This window comes from Rhineura floridana, chromosome 4, assembly GCF_030035675.1.
Source record: "Rhineura floridana isolate rRhiFlo1 chromosome 4, rRhiFlo1.hap2, whole genome shotgun sequence".
Classification (NCBI taxonomy): domain Eukaryota; kingdom Metazoa; phylum Chordata; class Lepidosauria; order Squamata; family Rhineuridae; genus Rhineura; species Rhineura floridana.
Genome location: NC_084483.1, coordinates 193,399,834 through 193,417,442, shown reverse-complemented (window position 1 = coordinate 193,417,442; position 17,609 = coordinate 193,399,834). Strand labels below are relative to the sequence as shown.

Here is a 17,609-nt window from a genome sequence, read left to right as displayed (position 1 = left end):
TGCTCTCAGCTTTTATTTCCTTTAAAATCAAGAACTCTAGTACAGTGTGGTCACTTTCCCTCAGAGTTCCCATAACTGCCACTTCATCCACTAAGTCATCTCTCTTGGTTAGAATCAAGTCAAGGAATGCTGATCCTCTAGTTGCTTCCTCCACTTTCTGTAGGAGAAAGTTATCTCCAACACAAGTCAGGAATTTCTTGAAGAGGCCATATTTGGCAGGATTTGTCTCCCAACAGATATCAGAGTAACTGAAGTCCCCCCCTACTACTACATAATGGCTCCTTGAAAAATTGGCAATTTGCTTTTCAAAAGTTTCATCCTCATGTTCTCCTTGATTGAGTGGTCTGTAGTAGATGCCAACCACCATGTTCCTTTTATTCTTTGTCCCATTTATTTTAATCCAGATACTCTTGGTGGAGCCACCAAGTTCATCCTCCTTTATTTCTTTGCAGGGATATGTATTTTTAGCATATAGCATGACTCCACCTCCCTTCCTTCTGTTCTTTTTGAACAAGTTATATCCTTCAATTGCTGTATTCCAGTCATGGGAGTAACCCCACCAAGTTTCAGTTATACCTATTAAGCCATATTTACTCTCCTGTATTAAGAGTTCAAGTTAGTTCTCTTTGTTTCCCATACTCTGGGCATTAGTATACAGACATCAAAGTCCATGTGATGTACAGTCTGGCTTCCTTCCTACATTTTTATGAAGACTATTATTGGGCCCCACCAGAGCCATTCTCTCAGTTCCTGTTACTGTGCATAAATCTTTTTCAATTTTTACAACCAAATTTCCATCTCCTTCCCCCTTAGGATTCAGTTTTAAAGCCCTGCTGATGAAGGAGGCTGTGGGCAAACATATTCTTCCCAGTCTTTGTAAGGTGCAACCCACCACTTGCCTGCAGTCCATCTTCTTGGAAGTGTAGCCTGTGGTCTCAGAATCCAAATCTCTCACATCGGCACCACCTTCATAGCCAGTCATTCACCCAGAGTGTTTTTCTTTCCCTTTCTACACCTCTTCTAAGTACCAGAAGGATGAATAAGAAAACTATCTGGGCCCCAAAGTCCTTCAGTTTCCTTCCCAGGCCTTCAAAGTCTGACGTGCTTTCTTCGCAGCTTTGATTGACAGTATCATTCATTTCCACATGGATTAGAAGAAAGGGATATGTGTCAGTGGGCTGTGAATGGCAACCCTTCAGTCACATCTGTAATCTCACATCTCAATTGACCAGATAATAATGGTCAAGATTACTGGGTCCCAACCCCCTGAAAACACTTGCCAACTTTCCACCACTCTTTATGTATACCGGGTTGGGCCAGGAGACTCCCAGACTTTAAATTAAATGGCCATCTCTGGGATTCCAAAGAAAGCAAGGTTACTTAGCAGTAAATAAGCCAAATTTGGCCAGACACCGGATTTAGTACCAGGGCTTAATCTGAAAGAACACGCACCAGTAAATATGAGTTAGCTTTCCTAAAAATAATTAATTAAGAATAGCAGCATAAAAAGAATCAGAACACCAACAAGAAATACAATTAGAAAACCCAATTAAGAATAATAATGTTGGGAATTATAGAACAGGATGAAACCAAAAGACTAATTGCTCCTAAATCTGGAACACTGACCCCACCAGAAACACATTACCCAAGATATTGCAAGGCATCTTAGGAGATGTGGGGCACCTGAACAAAGAAAGGGTTAACTTTTATAGAAAAAAAGCATAGCAACTAAGGTGAAGCCTATGAGCCAATCAGAATGAACTTTAAATTGCATATGTGCATTCCTACAGCTAACTAGCTCTCCCAATTAGCAGGCCTCAGCTTTGGGGTTGAAGCACCACTCTCTCGAGATAATGCAAGGGTCTCCAGCATGAGATAATATAAATAAAAACTTTTACTCTGACTTTAGGCACTAAAGGATCTGCCAAGATGGCTTGCTAATGACATAAATAACAGTAACATCAACATGAAACAAGATAAACAAATAAGAGATAAAAACCACTATAATGTGCTGCACTTAAAAACCCTCACTATGCAATGACAAACTTTCATGTCCAGTGACCTCAGCATACAGGGGGGCTCTTATAGAAGAACATGTAGGGTAATGTATAGGACAGTGATAGCGTTACAAGGGAAGCCACATGGTGTCTATGAAAGCTTTTAGTCCTTTGGACCTACATCCTTGCCTCCTTTAGATTAATTAGGACTAGGAGTCAACATCCCCTTTTCTCCTACATGGGTTTTGAATGAATTACCTGTGACAGCAACTGAGATGCTCCTCATGAGTAGAACCAGGTTCTTCTCCCTGTTCTCTTTTAAACCTCACTAGAGTCTCACCCTCACCTCAGCCCTCTCTGTCCCACAACCTGACTACTGAAAGATGGTGAGGTGACTGCCCAAAGAACAGTAAAATAAATATTGAAGTGTGCCCCAGTGTCTCCTTGGGTGCGTAGCCAGGTTCAGGTAGGTCCCAGAACTGATTTCCTCATTTATTCCTTAGTAATCAATGTGATCCAGACTGGAGTAACTCAGAAGAAGAAACCTTTTCATTTCTGAAATCATTTTACAAAACAAGAATGCCTAGTTGTCTCACAGACATACATTCCATTAACTCCGATTGGCAGATTCCAGCCCTGTCCATCACACATCCCTGCTTTCAAAGTCATTGCCCAATTAGAGAGCTTAGCCAGGCCTCTATGATGGGCAGTGAGAGAGCATTTAAAGGGTTGAAAAAAACATTTCCCCAGTTTCATATACACCATATACTTACTCTTTAATTGCAACATTTATGATACATACCATTTCTTTTCAACACAATCCTTGCTTACGTGTTTAATAATATTTTCCTGTGATTCATGCAGAGGAAACAAACATTTAATACAAATACATATGCACCAATTTTATATTTTCCCCTCTCAGCATTCCGCTAACTCCAACTGGCAGGAGGTAGACGAAGGCAGATTCCAGCCCTGTCTGTCACACAAGCCACCCTATTTTACAGGGTCTGATTAAGGAAGAAGCACTGACCAGTTTCCAAACACCGGTTCAAGATAGAATAATATGTACTTTTTACCTGCATCCCACTTACATCATATCTGTGGAGATCCAGAATTCTCATCTCATTCTTGATGAAATCAGTGTATCAGCAATTCACGTAATGACCCATTCAAAGGTAACACTAAATCAAACCACAGCTTAGCATGAATGAGCAAACATGCTGGCACCTAGAGAGGAGATCAAAGCTGCTTGCTGTTCCTCCAATCCTGATGCTTCTGCAATGCTGTCAGTTAAGCCATGGTTTGGCTAAGTGTGTCATCTAAACCTGGGCTCGTGGTTTGTTTTGCTCCAGGCAAACCACAACCTGAAACCAAGGTTTGTTCTTGGTTTACAGCTCATAGTTTCTCTTGAGGAGACAAACCATGAGCCTAGACTTATCATGGCTGAGCTTATCTCACAGAAGAGGAGCAGCAGGGAGACTGGAGGGGGAGACAAGCAGCCACCAGCTCCTCTCCAGAAGTCCACATGTTCACACATTCATACTAAGCCATGGTTTGGCTTAGCATTATGTGTGAACTGAGCCACTATGTTTATACATCAGGCTGAACACAGCTCACCAACCAGACTACCAGAGGTTTGTTCAATCCTGTGGATTTGTTGCCTGCTTGGGGCTGTAAAACCAGAAATTTTCAAAGAGTGGGAAGGTTGTTTTTCATTCAACTCTTCACCTCAACTGCTCTTCAACATTCTACATAGTTTCCTTCTGTGCTTTGCTAAAAGGGAAACTGCCCCAGGAGCATATCTGCTATTTTTCTTGTGCTTTCTATTTAGACAAATTAAGTTTTGATGGATTCAATGATGGCAGCTTCTGAATGGAGAAAAAAAACTCTGTTGCATATGGATGATGCATTTCTGGATTGCAGCTGGTTAGTTTAGGAATGAGTGCCCACTTTGATGATCTTCAAATCATTTTGCTTGGTGTATTTCTACTGCAACTAGAATAGTCACAGATAAACTATGTGACAGTTGCATTTTAGACAGTTACCTTCCCATATTTTTATTAACTATGTGGATATATGATATATTTTACTTACTTTGAATGGGAGAGAAATTATCACTATTGATGTGAGATGCCAGATTAAGTGGTTGGTTTAAAAAGTAGACATGATTCTGTTGGTGCTGCTCATTTGTACTAATGACCTTCGAAGCCTTGCTATAAATAATCCAGACTGTCCTGTTTACTAGAATTATACAGCCTGGCCTTAAACAAGGGAAAAATAATTCTGGAACAAGACACTGCTTCCCATTATTTTACACTTTTGAGAAATACTCTTTGCTTTGCATAGCTGCATCCAACATGGATTTGAAAGGGTCCACTGGTCAGGGAAAAGGTGGGAATTGGCAAGGATAGCCAATATGGTGCCTTCCAGATGTTGCTTGACTTTAACTGCCATCAGCCCCAGCCAACATTCTCAATGGTGAGGAATGATGGGAGTTGTAGTTCAGTGACATGTGAAGGTCATCAGGTTGGGAAAGCTGGTCTAGAGTGATCAGAGTGCAGAGGAAGACTGAGATTGCATTGACCTTGGCATCAGCACCCAGTACCTTTCAGCATTTGCTGCAGCTCTGACCCTTGGTCTTGTACATCCAGGTCTGCAAACAGGTCTACAACTTCTCACAGTGCACTAGAGCAACAGTGCATCAGGGGCATGGTGTGAAATTTTAAATGGTAGCTTGTAAATATCCACTGCTGCTGCCATAGCCAGATGAGCCCATCTCTGGGAGCCCACTGATTATAGGTTATGTTGGTAATATTGCAAAGAGTCACCTCAACACAGGAGCTGGCCTCAGATTCTGTATTTTTAACAGAGGGACTTCCAGCTGTTGCAGCTTTTGTTCTGTGTGAGACACACAGTGCTATCTGTTTAAATCCCCTCTTCTATATCGCTATAAAAGATACAGATGTCTGAACTGGGTTGTGCAGCTCACACGGCATATCTCCAGGAGTGATGCAAACTGGTTTAACCCTCGTTCCAAGGAATCACTAGGAATAGTAGTTCTGTGAGGATGAGCAAATGATCATTAACAAGAATATCTCAGCACCCTCACCAAAGTACTGTTCACAAAACTCTCTGTACTGGCCGTTAAACCAGTATGAAACCAAAATAAGTGTGCGGTGTAGCTATACCCCGAAAGGCCTTAATTTGAAGTAGATGCTACCTCTTCACCTCCCCTTTTTTTTAAAGTGGCCTTTCTTCTGGGTCTTTAACACATAAGTAAATGTGGCCCACACATTTGGCTAGTGAAACTTTCCATGGTATGGAGATAAGCAGCTCAAAAAAAAAAAACACCACCTGCTATAATACCTGTGCATGTGGCTCTTCTAAAAGGCACAGGGGCAGGGTCTGTTTCCCCCACCACCCAAGTTGTCTATATTATATTTTTCATTGCCAGAGATTTCCCCTGCAATGTGTGAAGTAGAGGTAAACCTGTCTCTGACATTTTATAGTCTGCTTTGCCACTGAGTAGCCTCAACCAGCGTCCTATTTACCTGGGATTAAGGACAAAGGGATTCTAATCGAGATTCAGGCTTGAATCCCAGAACCTTTCTCTTCTCTTTTCTCCTTTTAGAAATTAACTACTAGACACCATGGCACGTTTTGCAATCATTGACTAACTTAAAAACTTGTGATGGACCAACCCTAATAGTACCCAGGCCCATTCCCATTTCGCTTGAGAAATTGCACACTCTTTCTCTCTTTTTGTACCACTCCTGGAGCTGGCTTTTCCTTTTAACAGAAGAGACACTGCTTCCCTGTGCTTTTGGTCTCCCCTGCCCCCTTCCTTTTGGATAGTAAGTGATGGATCATTTGCATGTGGTGTCCGGTGCCTTGCATGATGCTCACATGCAAAGGCGAGTTCCAGTCTGCATGCTGCTTAATGAATGTTTTTTTTCCCTTTTCTCTCCCTCCTTGTTATGTGCTTTCAGAAGACAACCATGTGGAAGGTGGGTGCTTTCTACCTTATTTTCCTAAGCTCTTTTCTTATCCTTCCTATCCCTTCTGTTTAGTGTTTTGCCTCCTGGTTAGTGTTTATAATGGTGCAAGTTATCATTAAAGAAGGTAAGTTTATTTTCTTCTTTCCTACTGAGAATATATTACTTTTTAACCTGGTGGTGGTGTATGATATCCTCCCACTCTTTAAAATGCACTGTTGAAATGAGGAGAATCTCTTGGCTTCATCAGGATTGGAGGAGGGAGAAATTTTCTGGTTAGCATTATTGCACTAATAATGGCTCAGAAGCTAAGAAAAACGCTAGAAACATTTGAAAAGTTAGCAACTTGGCAAACTGAGCAATATATTTTTATTTAATTATGCAGATTTACTATTATACCAGGGCCACAAACTGTAGCAATAGTCTAGTAAGTTTTTCTAGATGTTCTTAAGGGTTTTTGTGGTGCCCAGAAAAGTTTTAAATGTATTGTTCCCTAACAGCATCCTGCTTTGAAGTCCCCCTAAGTTTAAAAAGCACCATGCAATGTGATATTATTGTTATCATTACCATCAAAATCACCATTAGTACTGCTACCACTATTAGTATTATCATTGCTACTAATACTATCACTACTATTAACATCATCATCATAAGTATTACTACCATCATCATCATCATCATCATATCAACAGCTTCCGATCGTTGCTTAGAGGAAGCCTTCCTTCCAGGCATACAGTCCAACTGGAATTAAGACGCGGAGGGACTGCTGTTTGGGAGAAAAAACTTTATATGCCCTGCTGAACATGTGCAGGCCCGTCTGTGCATCTCATGGAGCTTACTATATTGCGGTCTCAGTTTTTGATTCCAGTAAGTGGAAGCAATAATAATAATAATAATAATAATAATAATAATAATAATAATAATAAAACACTACCGACTGGTTTCTCCGTGCTAGCTGGATGATTCTCTGGCCCGTGACTTGTGTCACTGAGGTTGATCGCGATGCTGTAATTTGGGATCTTTTACAGCACCGCCAATCTCATGTAGTGAGAAGCTGTCTCCTTTTTACTATTCTGTATGGGGAGAGAGAAAAATGATGGATCAATGCAATGATGGATAAAAATCTAAAAACATTGACAAAATCGCCCTTACTTCAAGACAGACCATTCATTTGGCATTTGTTAAACTGATTAGCACTGATCGCCATTCATTCTAGTCCCATGTAAGTACTAAGTGTCCACGTTGGCTAGTTATTTGAGACCTGAGCAGCTTCTTTCATATTTATTGATATTTTTATGACACGTATCAACAAATAGCAACAATTATGAAGAAATGGAATACTTGGCATGTACCCCAAGAGTCTGATTTTGGCCAAACTCTCTTATATAAGCACCTTTACTTTCCGGACATGACAAAACCAGAGGATGAGCATAGTAAACATCCTTAAGTCAGCCACCCAAAGCACAGAAAATCAACACATAATCTTGTCTAGCCAGACTGCTGGTAAGTACATTCATTAGCAGGTAAAACATGTAGGTGTGTATGGGTTTTGCAACATCTTATGGAAAGCACAGTATGTTCATCCTCATTGTTGATGCTCCGGTGTTTACAGGAGTCCATTGAGACTTTTAGACTAGGCCTTCCCAATTTAATATCCACCAAGATGAAAACAGTGTATCAGCCATCCTCATTTTGTACTCCTGGACAAGCAGCAGAGCCAGAAGGTTGCCCTCTGGTGGGCCTCTAGGCATGCCAGGTGCGCTGTATTGTTCTTGGTGGTTCACGAGTTGTGCAGGCCTGTCTTCAATTTAAGGTTTTCTGGGCATGTTTTCAGGTGGAATCACTCCCATCCAGAAATGTTCTTTATTTATTTAAATGTATTCCAAAGGAATGTATGACGTTCAGACAAAACTGAGTCAAGGATTTAATGAAAGGGAATATCTTCTGAGAGTCCAGTACGGCTAACATGAAAATGCACTATGAGTCAGATATTCACTTGGTCTACATCACTGTGTCTTTACCATACTCTGTGGAGTCACTTTAATTAAGAGCAGATAAGAATTTTCTCTGTTAAGCAAGAATTTCCTTAACCAGATTGACCGGGGGGAGGGGGAATAAAATAAAAAGACAGACATAAGCTATCATTGGCACATGGTTTGCAAAGCAGCACATGCCAAAAGGTAGTACTAGAAGATGAATATGTAAAAATCTACATTATCCCCTTTTTGGCTTGATATTCAACCTTAGGAAAAGTCATGCCCAAGACATATATGGCAACCTATCACAAGCTTGCTACACTATGTGTTACAATCATTGGATTGCCCCCCCCCAAAAAAGCCCCACCAAAAAATGGGGGAGGAGTGATTGAAGTTCCAGATAGACCACAATCCAAGACCACTGGATTGCCTTAACTTCGGTAGTCCACATATCAACCAACTTAGAAAGTGCTTGCTGTGGGTTGTATTCAGCTAAGGCCCTACTCAGAGTAGATACATTGAAATTAATGAGCCTAAGTTAATCATGTCCATTGACTTCAGTGGGTCTACTCTGAGCAGGACTACCACTGGATATCACCCATTATTATTATTATTATTATTATTATTATTATTATTATTATTATTATTATTATTATTGCTATCATCATCATCATCATCATCATCCTTTTCAGGGGTCAAATGTACACTATGTATATTTATTAAATTTATATCAGTGCCCTTCCTCCCAGAAGAAGCCCAGGGCAGTGTGTGGTGATATAATTCTGAACTCAGAGGCCACAATACACCATTCTTAATCCTCCACTTATCTTCCACACACTTAAAATGGAAGGTGTGTGTGTGTAAACTAGGGGAGGGAAGCAAGATCAGACAACCAGTATAGTCTGAACATGGTCAAGAATTACTGGCACATAATTCCTAAAGATAAAGAAACATTTTCTGGTGCTCTGCCTTCTCCATCCACTTTGTTATGATGTTAGAGCAGTGGTGAGGATAAAAGGATGCACCCTTAGCAAAACATAATTGTTTTAAGTAATATGATATCTAGAGCTAATCCAGATGTTCCACAAATATATTTCTTTAGAGCAGGCTTTCCCAACCAGTGTGCCTCCAGATGTTGTTGGACCACAATTCCCATCTTTCCTGGCCATTGGCAATGCTGGCTGAGACTGATGGGAGATGTGGTCCAACAACATCTGGAGGCACACTGGTTGGGAAAGGCTGCTTTAGAGTATGGCTCCAATATGAAGTTTATTAAGTTTCTAGTTGCAGTACATAGGAACATGTAATGAACAAGCTGTCTAGGTTTTTGCAGACCATATATTCTTGTGCTCTGGGCATTTTGAAAGATATCCAGCTAAAAAACAGGAAATAGCTTGCAAACCTGAGGAAGGGCTATAGTCAGTGATATGGAGCTGGAGGTCTGTGCAAAATCTTCAAAAATTCCATGTCATACATTCATTAGTAACAATGAATGGATGTCAGTTGCAAAGAAATATTGAGCAAACTTGACAGTTTCATAACTCCTGTCTGAAATCTGGAAGAGCCACTGGCAGTCACTGTAGCCAGTGCGGAGCTAGATGGACCAGTGGTCTGACTCAGTATAAGGTAGCGTCTTATGTTCCACATATTTCAGTATTCATGGGTCCAAATAAAATTAATTGGAGTTACATACACCTTGGCTGTGTGGAGGATTGTGGCCATTCACTGCCTAGTGGCAGGAATGTGTGGGTGCAAACACTTATTGCAGAGCTGGGGAACTTGTGGTCCTCCAGATGTTGTTGGACTCTAACTTCCATCAGCCCCAGCCACCATAACCAACAGTCAGGGATGATGTGAGTTGTAGTACAACAAAATTATGGAGACCCATGTTTCCCATTCCTGACTTTATTGGATAGGACATTGATGGTTGCACTGTGGCTTCAGCAGCTTATGCACATAGGAGTTGCTCCGAGTTTTTGCTGCAACATGAACATTGTATTTGAAGCACTTAAGCTCATTTCAGCCCTTGCCCCCTGAAGTCTAAAACAAACACAAACTTGCTTTAAAGACAGTGATGCAAGTCAATCCTACATACAGGTATACCCCGCTTAACATCGCCTCGCTATAACGTACATGCTCCATATGTCACCATACCCCACTTAACGTACGCGCGCTTCGCAATTATGGACACTTAATGGCATGACGCCACTGCCATCTAGTGGTGATTGCAGTGCAGTACATGCAAAGATAATTGCTTCACTTTAAGTACATTTTCACTTTACATACACGCTCCGGTCCCATTGCGTATGTTAAAGTGGGGTATGCCTGTACTCATTTTCTTGATGATTTGTTCTATTCTAAAACACACTTTGCCTTGTGCTCTGAAAGTAGGGGGGGCACCTAAAGTGCTTCATATGGAGTGTTTTGAGTTCCTTCTTCTAATAGCACCTCCCTTAAAGCCCACCCCATTGAGGTGTTAAATGCTGTCATCAGAAGGATATATCCCCTCACCTTCCACACATGGAAGCATTTTTTTCACACTTGTGGGGTAGATCCTGACTAAAATGCTTTTTTCAATGCCTTGAGGCATACCCCATACCTTTCTAAATGTGTTTTCCCCTCCCTCAGCTCAAAAAAAGGTGTGAGTGCTCAGATTCAAACAAAAGAGCATAATTCCCACTACACTTAATGTTTTCTGTTTCACAAAGGGGGGGAGGTTTGTTTCCCCATGATGAATCTTTGGGTACATAAAAAATGTATTATTAAAGCAGTAATTTGCACTGCATTAATGATTCTCATATTTGGAACCCTTTAGATTTTTAGAACTGATTAACTAATATTAAATATAATTATAAATCAGTTTTTATTTAGCTTCAAATCCTATACACACTTTCTGGAAGTGAATCCCCTTGAACTCAATGAGGCTCACTTCAGATGCATAGGATTGCATACAATAAATACAAGTGTAATCCAGTGTTTCTGTCAATCTCAGAAGTAATAGATACATAAAAAGGAGAAAATTAAGGTACTGGTGGACCTTAAACATTGAACATATCTCCCATGAAACATAGAAGGCGATTGTGTGGCATAGTTTTGTAGGCTGTGCTCTTTGTTTGTAATTCAGGAGCCCACATCTTTTGAAAAAAGATGATACAATTAGATGTTATTAATAAAAAAGCACAACCTACTTAGCGATTTTGGTCACCTCTGCACTATGAAGCAGTATTACACCACTTTAAACAGTTAGGGCTTACCCCAAAGGTTTGGGAGAAATGAAGCCCCACTTACCTGCGCAGCATGGATAAGCGGGGCATAGTTGCGAGGAGGGAGCGATGCTGCCGCGGCCATCTTCGTTAAGGGCAACGTCGTGTGTCGCAGCGTTATGTGTGCGTAGGGTTGCCAGGTCGGAGCCATCCAAAAACCTGAGAAAATGGGGGCGGGCCCTAGTGATGTCACGGGGTGGGCCCTAGTGATGTCATGGGGCGGGCCCTAGTGACATCACAGGGCGGGCCCTAGTGATGTCACGGGGCAGGCCCTAGTGACGTCATGGGGCGGGCCCTAGTGACATCATGGGGCGGGCCCTAGTGATATCATTAAGCATGATACATTGTATCAACCACAGTTGCTTGGAGCATGCCATTCAAAAAAAATTCTCTGGAGATTAAAATAGAAATCTTACCTAAAATAGGGTGTTCCTAGGTCCATCTGAAGTGACAAGGTCATTCTTTCTCACAAGCTTAGGGTGATGCAAAAGGAAATGGACTGCCTTCAAGTTAGTCCCAGATAGGGTCTTCATGGTAAGCAGTATTCAGACAGAGGTGGTTTACTATTGCCTTCCTCTGAGTCTGAGAGGCAGTGACTGGCCCAAGGTCACCCAGTGAGCTTCATGGCTGTGTGGGGATTTGAACCCTGGTCTCCCAGGTCACAGTTCAACACCTTTAGGGAACATTTAATCTAGCTTCCTTGCTTCTGGCAAGAAGGGTTTACATGCCCTTAGGCCAGGCCATTATTGGAAGAAAGGAGCCTAGTGTTGCAGAGATGTTAGATGGGAGCACAGATGGATGCTCCTGAAGGCAGCAATTATAAACATGCTTATTAAGGAACTAAGCCCCATAGAACTCAATAGGACTTACTTCTGAGTAGATACTGTTGCAGCCATGTTAAGGACAAGGGAGGACATTCTAGGCAAAACAGACAAATAATTGGGTGTCCGAACAAATTAAACCAGAACTATCACTAGAAGCTAAAATGATGAAACTGAGGTTATCATACTTTGGACACATAATGAGAAGACACGATTCACTAGAAAAGACAATAATTCTGGGAAAAACAGAAGGGAGTACAAAAAGAGGAAGGCCAAACAAGAGATGGATTGATGCGGTTAAAGGCACCACTGACCTATTGGCAGATAAGCTGGTGCAATTGTTTAGTATCAGGAGTCAGCCAACTGTCAGAAAATCTGTAAGTGTTCTGTTCAGAAAAATTCAGTGCTGCAAATCACCCCTGCCTCACTCCAGTAAAATAAAATCAGGAATCCAGGGTATATTCTCCATTTCTGTACATCACAACACCAAGATATCACTGCTTGGGAGCTCTATGAAGAGGCTATGTAGTATGCAAAAGGCTAGAATTCTCTCCCTTTTAATGTGTTTGTGTAAGTGTAATACATATCAGTATATATTGATATACACATCAATATATAATGCAATATATATCACCAAATATAACACATTGATTAAAGAGATACAAAAATTTGGCATCATTTCCAAACTTAAATAGTAAAAATAAAACTACAAAAAAAGGCACCCACAGAACATACAGGTGAGGCGCGTGCGTGAGGGTGATGATCTGATGGCCCATGGGTGGGTGGAGGCGAGCGGTGGCAGCGGAGGCTAGGCTGGGCCAGCCTGGCTCTTTTAGCCCCGGCCCGGACTCGGAGCCAGTTACCCTGGGGCTCAGGCTGCTGCAGTCTCTGGTTGGGGGTGGGGGGGCCCATCACGGCCGCTGCCGTGTGTGGAGGCGAGTGGTGGCAGTGGAGCCCAGGCTGGGCCGGCTCCCTCTTAGCCCCGGCCCGGTCCGGATTCGGAACCAGAGCCAGTTCCCCTGGGGCTCAGGCAGGCTGCAGTCTCTGGTTGGGGGGGGCATCACACGGCCGCTGGCGCGCCCAGCGTCTCAAGACGAGGCCCACGCCAGCGGGTGAAGCCGGTGGCCGTCCTCCTTTCCCAAGCCTTCTGCTGAGCCTGTAGGCCGCGTCGGCCCGTCTCGGCAGCGGTTGCTAGGACACGGGTCCGACGCGGCTTGTCAGCCTCAGCAGGAGCCGTGGAGGGCAGGCCGGGCCGGCTCCTCCTTAGTCCAGCCGGTTCTCCTGCTCCGGCCGGCCGGCCGCTTCGCCCCTCCTGCTTGGCGCCGCTGGGGGGGGCCCCATCGCGGCCGCTGCTGCCCAGCGGCGCCCACAGCAGGAGGGGTGAAGCCGGCGGCCGTCCTTTCCGGAGCAGGGGAACTGGCTCTGGGGCTAAAAAGGAGCCGGCCTGGCCTGCCCTCCACGGCTCCTGCTGAGGCTGACAAGCCGTGTCGCCCATCTCCTAGCAACCGCTGCCGAGACGGGCCGACGCGGCCTACAGGCTCAGCAGGAGGCTTGGGAAAGGACGGCCGCCGGCTTCACCCGCTGGCGTGGGCCTCGTCTTGAGACGCTGGGCGCAGCAGCGGCCGTGTGATGCCCCCCCAACCAGAGACTGCAGCCTGCCTGAGCCCCAGGGGAACTGGCTCTGGTTCCGAATCCGGACCGGGCCGGGGCTAAGAGGGAGCCGGCCCAGCCTGGGCTCCACTGCCACCACTCGCCTCCACCCACGGCAGCGGCCGCGATGGGCCCCCCCGCCCCCAACCAGAGACTGCAGCAGCCTGAGCCCCAGGGTAACTGGCTCCGAGTCCGGGCTGGGGCTAAGAGAGCCAGGCTGGCCCAGCCTAGCCTCCGCTGCCAACACTCGCCTCCACCCACCCATGGGCCATCAGATCATCACCCTCACGCATGCGCCTCACCTGTATGTTCTGTGGGTGGGTGGTGGCGGGAGCGGGCAAGGGCTGCTGCTGCTGCTGGAGAGGTCCCTCTCCCTCACTGTGGCGGCTGCTCAAGTCCTGCCTGCCTGAGCAGCCTGAATGATAAAGAGCGGAAGTCGGCCAGCCGCAGCCCAACGTATGCGTGGTCAATCACGCATGCGTGGCTGAGGGGGCCAATGAAAACCGGAGATCCACCTTTTTAAAACAAGTATTGCCGGAGGCCGGAGACGGCCCCTTTTTCCCTGAGTCTCCGGCCGAAAACCGGAGACCTGGCAACCCTATGTGTGCGTGACGTGCGGCAGGGAGTGGAGGGGCCATGGGCCTATTTAAGGCCAGGCCGCCCCCCCTACCTCCTCTTTCAACGAGCGACGAGAGGACGATGAGGGACATAGCAGAGAAAGCTGCAGGACAGTCGGCGTTGGTTGGGCCTATTAGGCCTAATTGGTTACCCCCAGAGGGGGTTTTGGGAGCCCCAACAGCTGTGGGTGGTAGCGTTGCAGCGTGGCTGCGACTGGGGCAGGCCTCGTAAAGGGGCCTGACCAGTGGGCCTCGTAGTGGGGCCTAGCAGCGGCACGTCCGATACCCCCCCACCTAGCAGTTGTGGAGGGGTTGATTGAGGCTTTTTATTGAGCAGCGCGAAGTTAGTGCTGCTGCTGGTTAAAAGAAAGACACAGGAAGTTTAAAAATAAATGAGACTATACTGGATATACAAACAAAATTAAATATAGTCATGCTAATACACTGGTTAAAGACAGACTCATGCACATAAAGGGAAATTAAAAATAAATCAGAATAAAAGGGACGAACAAAAGAAATTGTGTCTAATCCTTCTAGTTTAAGTTCCCTCTGAGCACTCTCCCCCCAACAGGTTCAGCTTAGCCCCCCCTGATGATATACACAGGTTGGTTCTTTATTATATTATTACAGGGTGGATGCATGATGTGATGGCAGAGCCCTTTTGTGAGGCTTATGACTTCTTGGTAGGCCCAGACATAGGGGGAGGATTGCCCACCCCCACAGGTTATCCAGCTTAGCCCCCCCTGATGATATACACAGGTTGGTTCTTTATTATATTATTACAGGGTGGATGCATGATGTGACGGCAGAGCCCTTTCATGAGGCTTATGACTTCTTGCTAGGCCCAGGCATAGGTACAACTTCTTGCTAGGCCCGGGCATGTATGAGGTTTGAAGTACTTAATTATATGATTATTATACTACATACTAGTATATTGGTGGGGCCTAGTGAGCCTTTTTAGCCTTTGGGCCTTTCATAGTTATATGATAATAAGGGCGGAGATAACAGTTTGCTAGAAAATGTCTAAATCGCTGTATCTTAAGTGAGCGGTCCTTTTGCATTCCAAGTGTTAATTTCAGGCTATTTGTTCACTCTGAGACAGAAGAGGGATTTACCTGAATTTAGTTAGGAATGGAAAGTTTAGCAGATGGTAATCATATTGATTGGGGAATAGGAATAAAGAGGAAAGCCCGATTTGCCTAATAGAGATTCCTCATATTACAGGATCTTAGACTCTTATTGACATAGGGCTGCCTTTTAAGGTCCAGGCAGACTCTTCCCCCCTTTACTGAGGATTGTGGCACCAACAACGAAACATCATTACCTGAAATTACATTTTAGTTAGGACTTCTGATATCATTACCTGGAATTACATACAGCGTGCAACTGTTGCATTGGCTCATCTATTTAGATATGTGTTGGAAAACCTGCTATAGTGCAGCCACATATTGGTGACAGCAACACATCCTCGGCATCTGCTGCTCTTGGATTTATGATATCATTTACTAGAAAGGGATATAGGATGTTAATTTTGCATTTTGGACATCTATTATGATAGGTGTTTGGAAGCCTACAAGGGGGAGGCCACTGCAGTCGGCCAAATATGGGTGGCAGCGCCATATCTCCAGTATCTGTGCTTTGGGGAACTGGGTTAGCTGCACTAAAATGGTGGCTGGGAAAGTGTGCTTACTCATAAATTATTTCCTTTCTTTATGTGAAACGGAAATATGAGGCCAGTGGCCCTCACAGCGGTGAGGAGAAGCACCCAGCAGTAGCTGCTCAAGGAAAGCGTTCCTCCCCTGTTAAGCTCGAGGTACTGGGACCTTGCTTGCAGACTGCCCAGTTCCTGGGGAGGTTTGTTTTGTTATGGGGTTTTCTTTCAGTTTCTGGATCCCATATTGTAGTCTCAGGGCTTGCCTTAAGGGACTGCACTCTTAAATTTGTCTTGGGCATAGACGCAATGGCAATCAGTAATGGCTTCCTACCAGTTAGTTAATGCACTGCCTATGGGAAAGTATGACATCTAATCTGTTTTTTCATCTACTGTGGGGATACAAGGGGATTTATAGCTGCTGGGTTTTTGCCTTTTCAGTCAATTCTGTGAGGTAGAGCATTACATATAGGCTGCTCTATTCTTGCATGGAGCGCTTCAGCTCCTTCCTTGAAGGGGCTGTTGGGATGAGAGGGTAAAAAAAAATAAATGGATGCATGTTAACACCTGATGTCACAGATTCTGGAATGGCTATGTAACTGGTTCATCTTAATGGTTGTGTCAATGGACCATCCTGCCCGGTGTTAACCTTCCTGGGCATACCACCAAATTCACCACCAATCATACTCATGTGGTCAGTCAGTAAGGGTTTCATGACAGTTAGGCCAAGAAAGTGTTTCTTGTCTGCCCTCCAGGTATTAGAGGTCTTTTCCGGTGGTTTATGAGGTCGTAGCAGGGCTTCCACAGCCTTACTACAGGTTCAGGTTTGTCGCTGTATAATAATTTAATGCTTGTTGTGATCAAATATTGATCAAGAAATTAGAGCCAAACTGCAGGTTACATTTTATATTCTCGCCCAAATCATTTGGTCTAGTTTTACCACACTCCTGGGGAAGAACTAACTAACTTGCTGTAGAATTATGTGACATAGCTCAGGGCTAGAGCCTCTGAACTGCAGGCTGAAGGTCCATAGCATCTCTAGGTAGGGCTGGGAGGTAGAACTGGAAGTCCGTGGATGCATCGGGGGTTTTGTGCTGGCTGCAGGCTTGGACTTATAGGCAGTGAGGCTCGGGAACTCTCCCGTCCATTTTAGGTAGGGTTATGGCCCTTGTCTGTTCCTTTGTTCTCTAGTGCCCAGATTTTAATGTTTTCTTTTGGGGCATGGTAAGGTAGACTCAGGTGGAGCAGTTCAGCTGTGCTGTGCAACTGCACATTGGGAGATTGGGGAGCAGAGTCAAAGATGGCCATAAGCCGGTCTGTCGCCCCAGCATGCTCAACAGCTATCAGAATGCAGGAGGGTTTTTTCCCAGGACTTCTGGGCCGGCAAGCGCTATGCACCAGAGTGGCCTATTCAGTGAGTCACCTGCTGGGATTGCCTAGTGAATGTCTGGAGACTGGGCCTCTCAGTCCAAGCACTTCGAGGTAAAGGCTGATGATTTTCCCACTTATTCCAGGGACTTCAGAGTCCGCCGTATGTTAGCTGGGTGGGCTAGAGAACACCCTGCCACCCTCGATCCCCGTTGCCCTTTCTCACGGGACATTTTATTGAGTATGGTGGGCCAGTGAAAAGCAGTATGCT

At 44.5% G+C, this 17,609-nt stretch overlaps 1 protein-coding gene across 23 annotated transcripts in view; it reads left to right on the top strand.

The window, feature by feature from the left end:
• NRXN1 (neurexin 1) overlaps positions 1–17,609 on the top strand; it is a 1,438,606-nt gene that overhangs the window by 175,693 nt on the left and 1,245,304 nt on the right. For 19 of the 23 annotated variants that reach the window (XM_061625677.1, XM_061625675.1, XM_061625670.1 and 16 more), the window contains exon 3: positions 5,987–6,004. The exons of the other annotated variants lie outside the window; for them this stretch is intronic. In XM_061625677.1, coding sequence (XP_061481661.1) covers positions 5,987–6,004 — 18 coding nt within the window. The remainder of the gene's footprint in view (positions 1–5,986; positions 6,005–17,609) is intronic. 23 annotated transcript variants of the gene reach the window in all.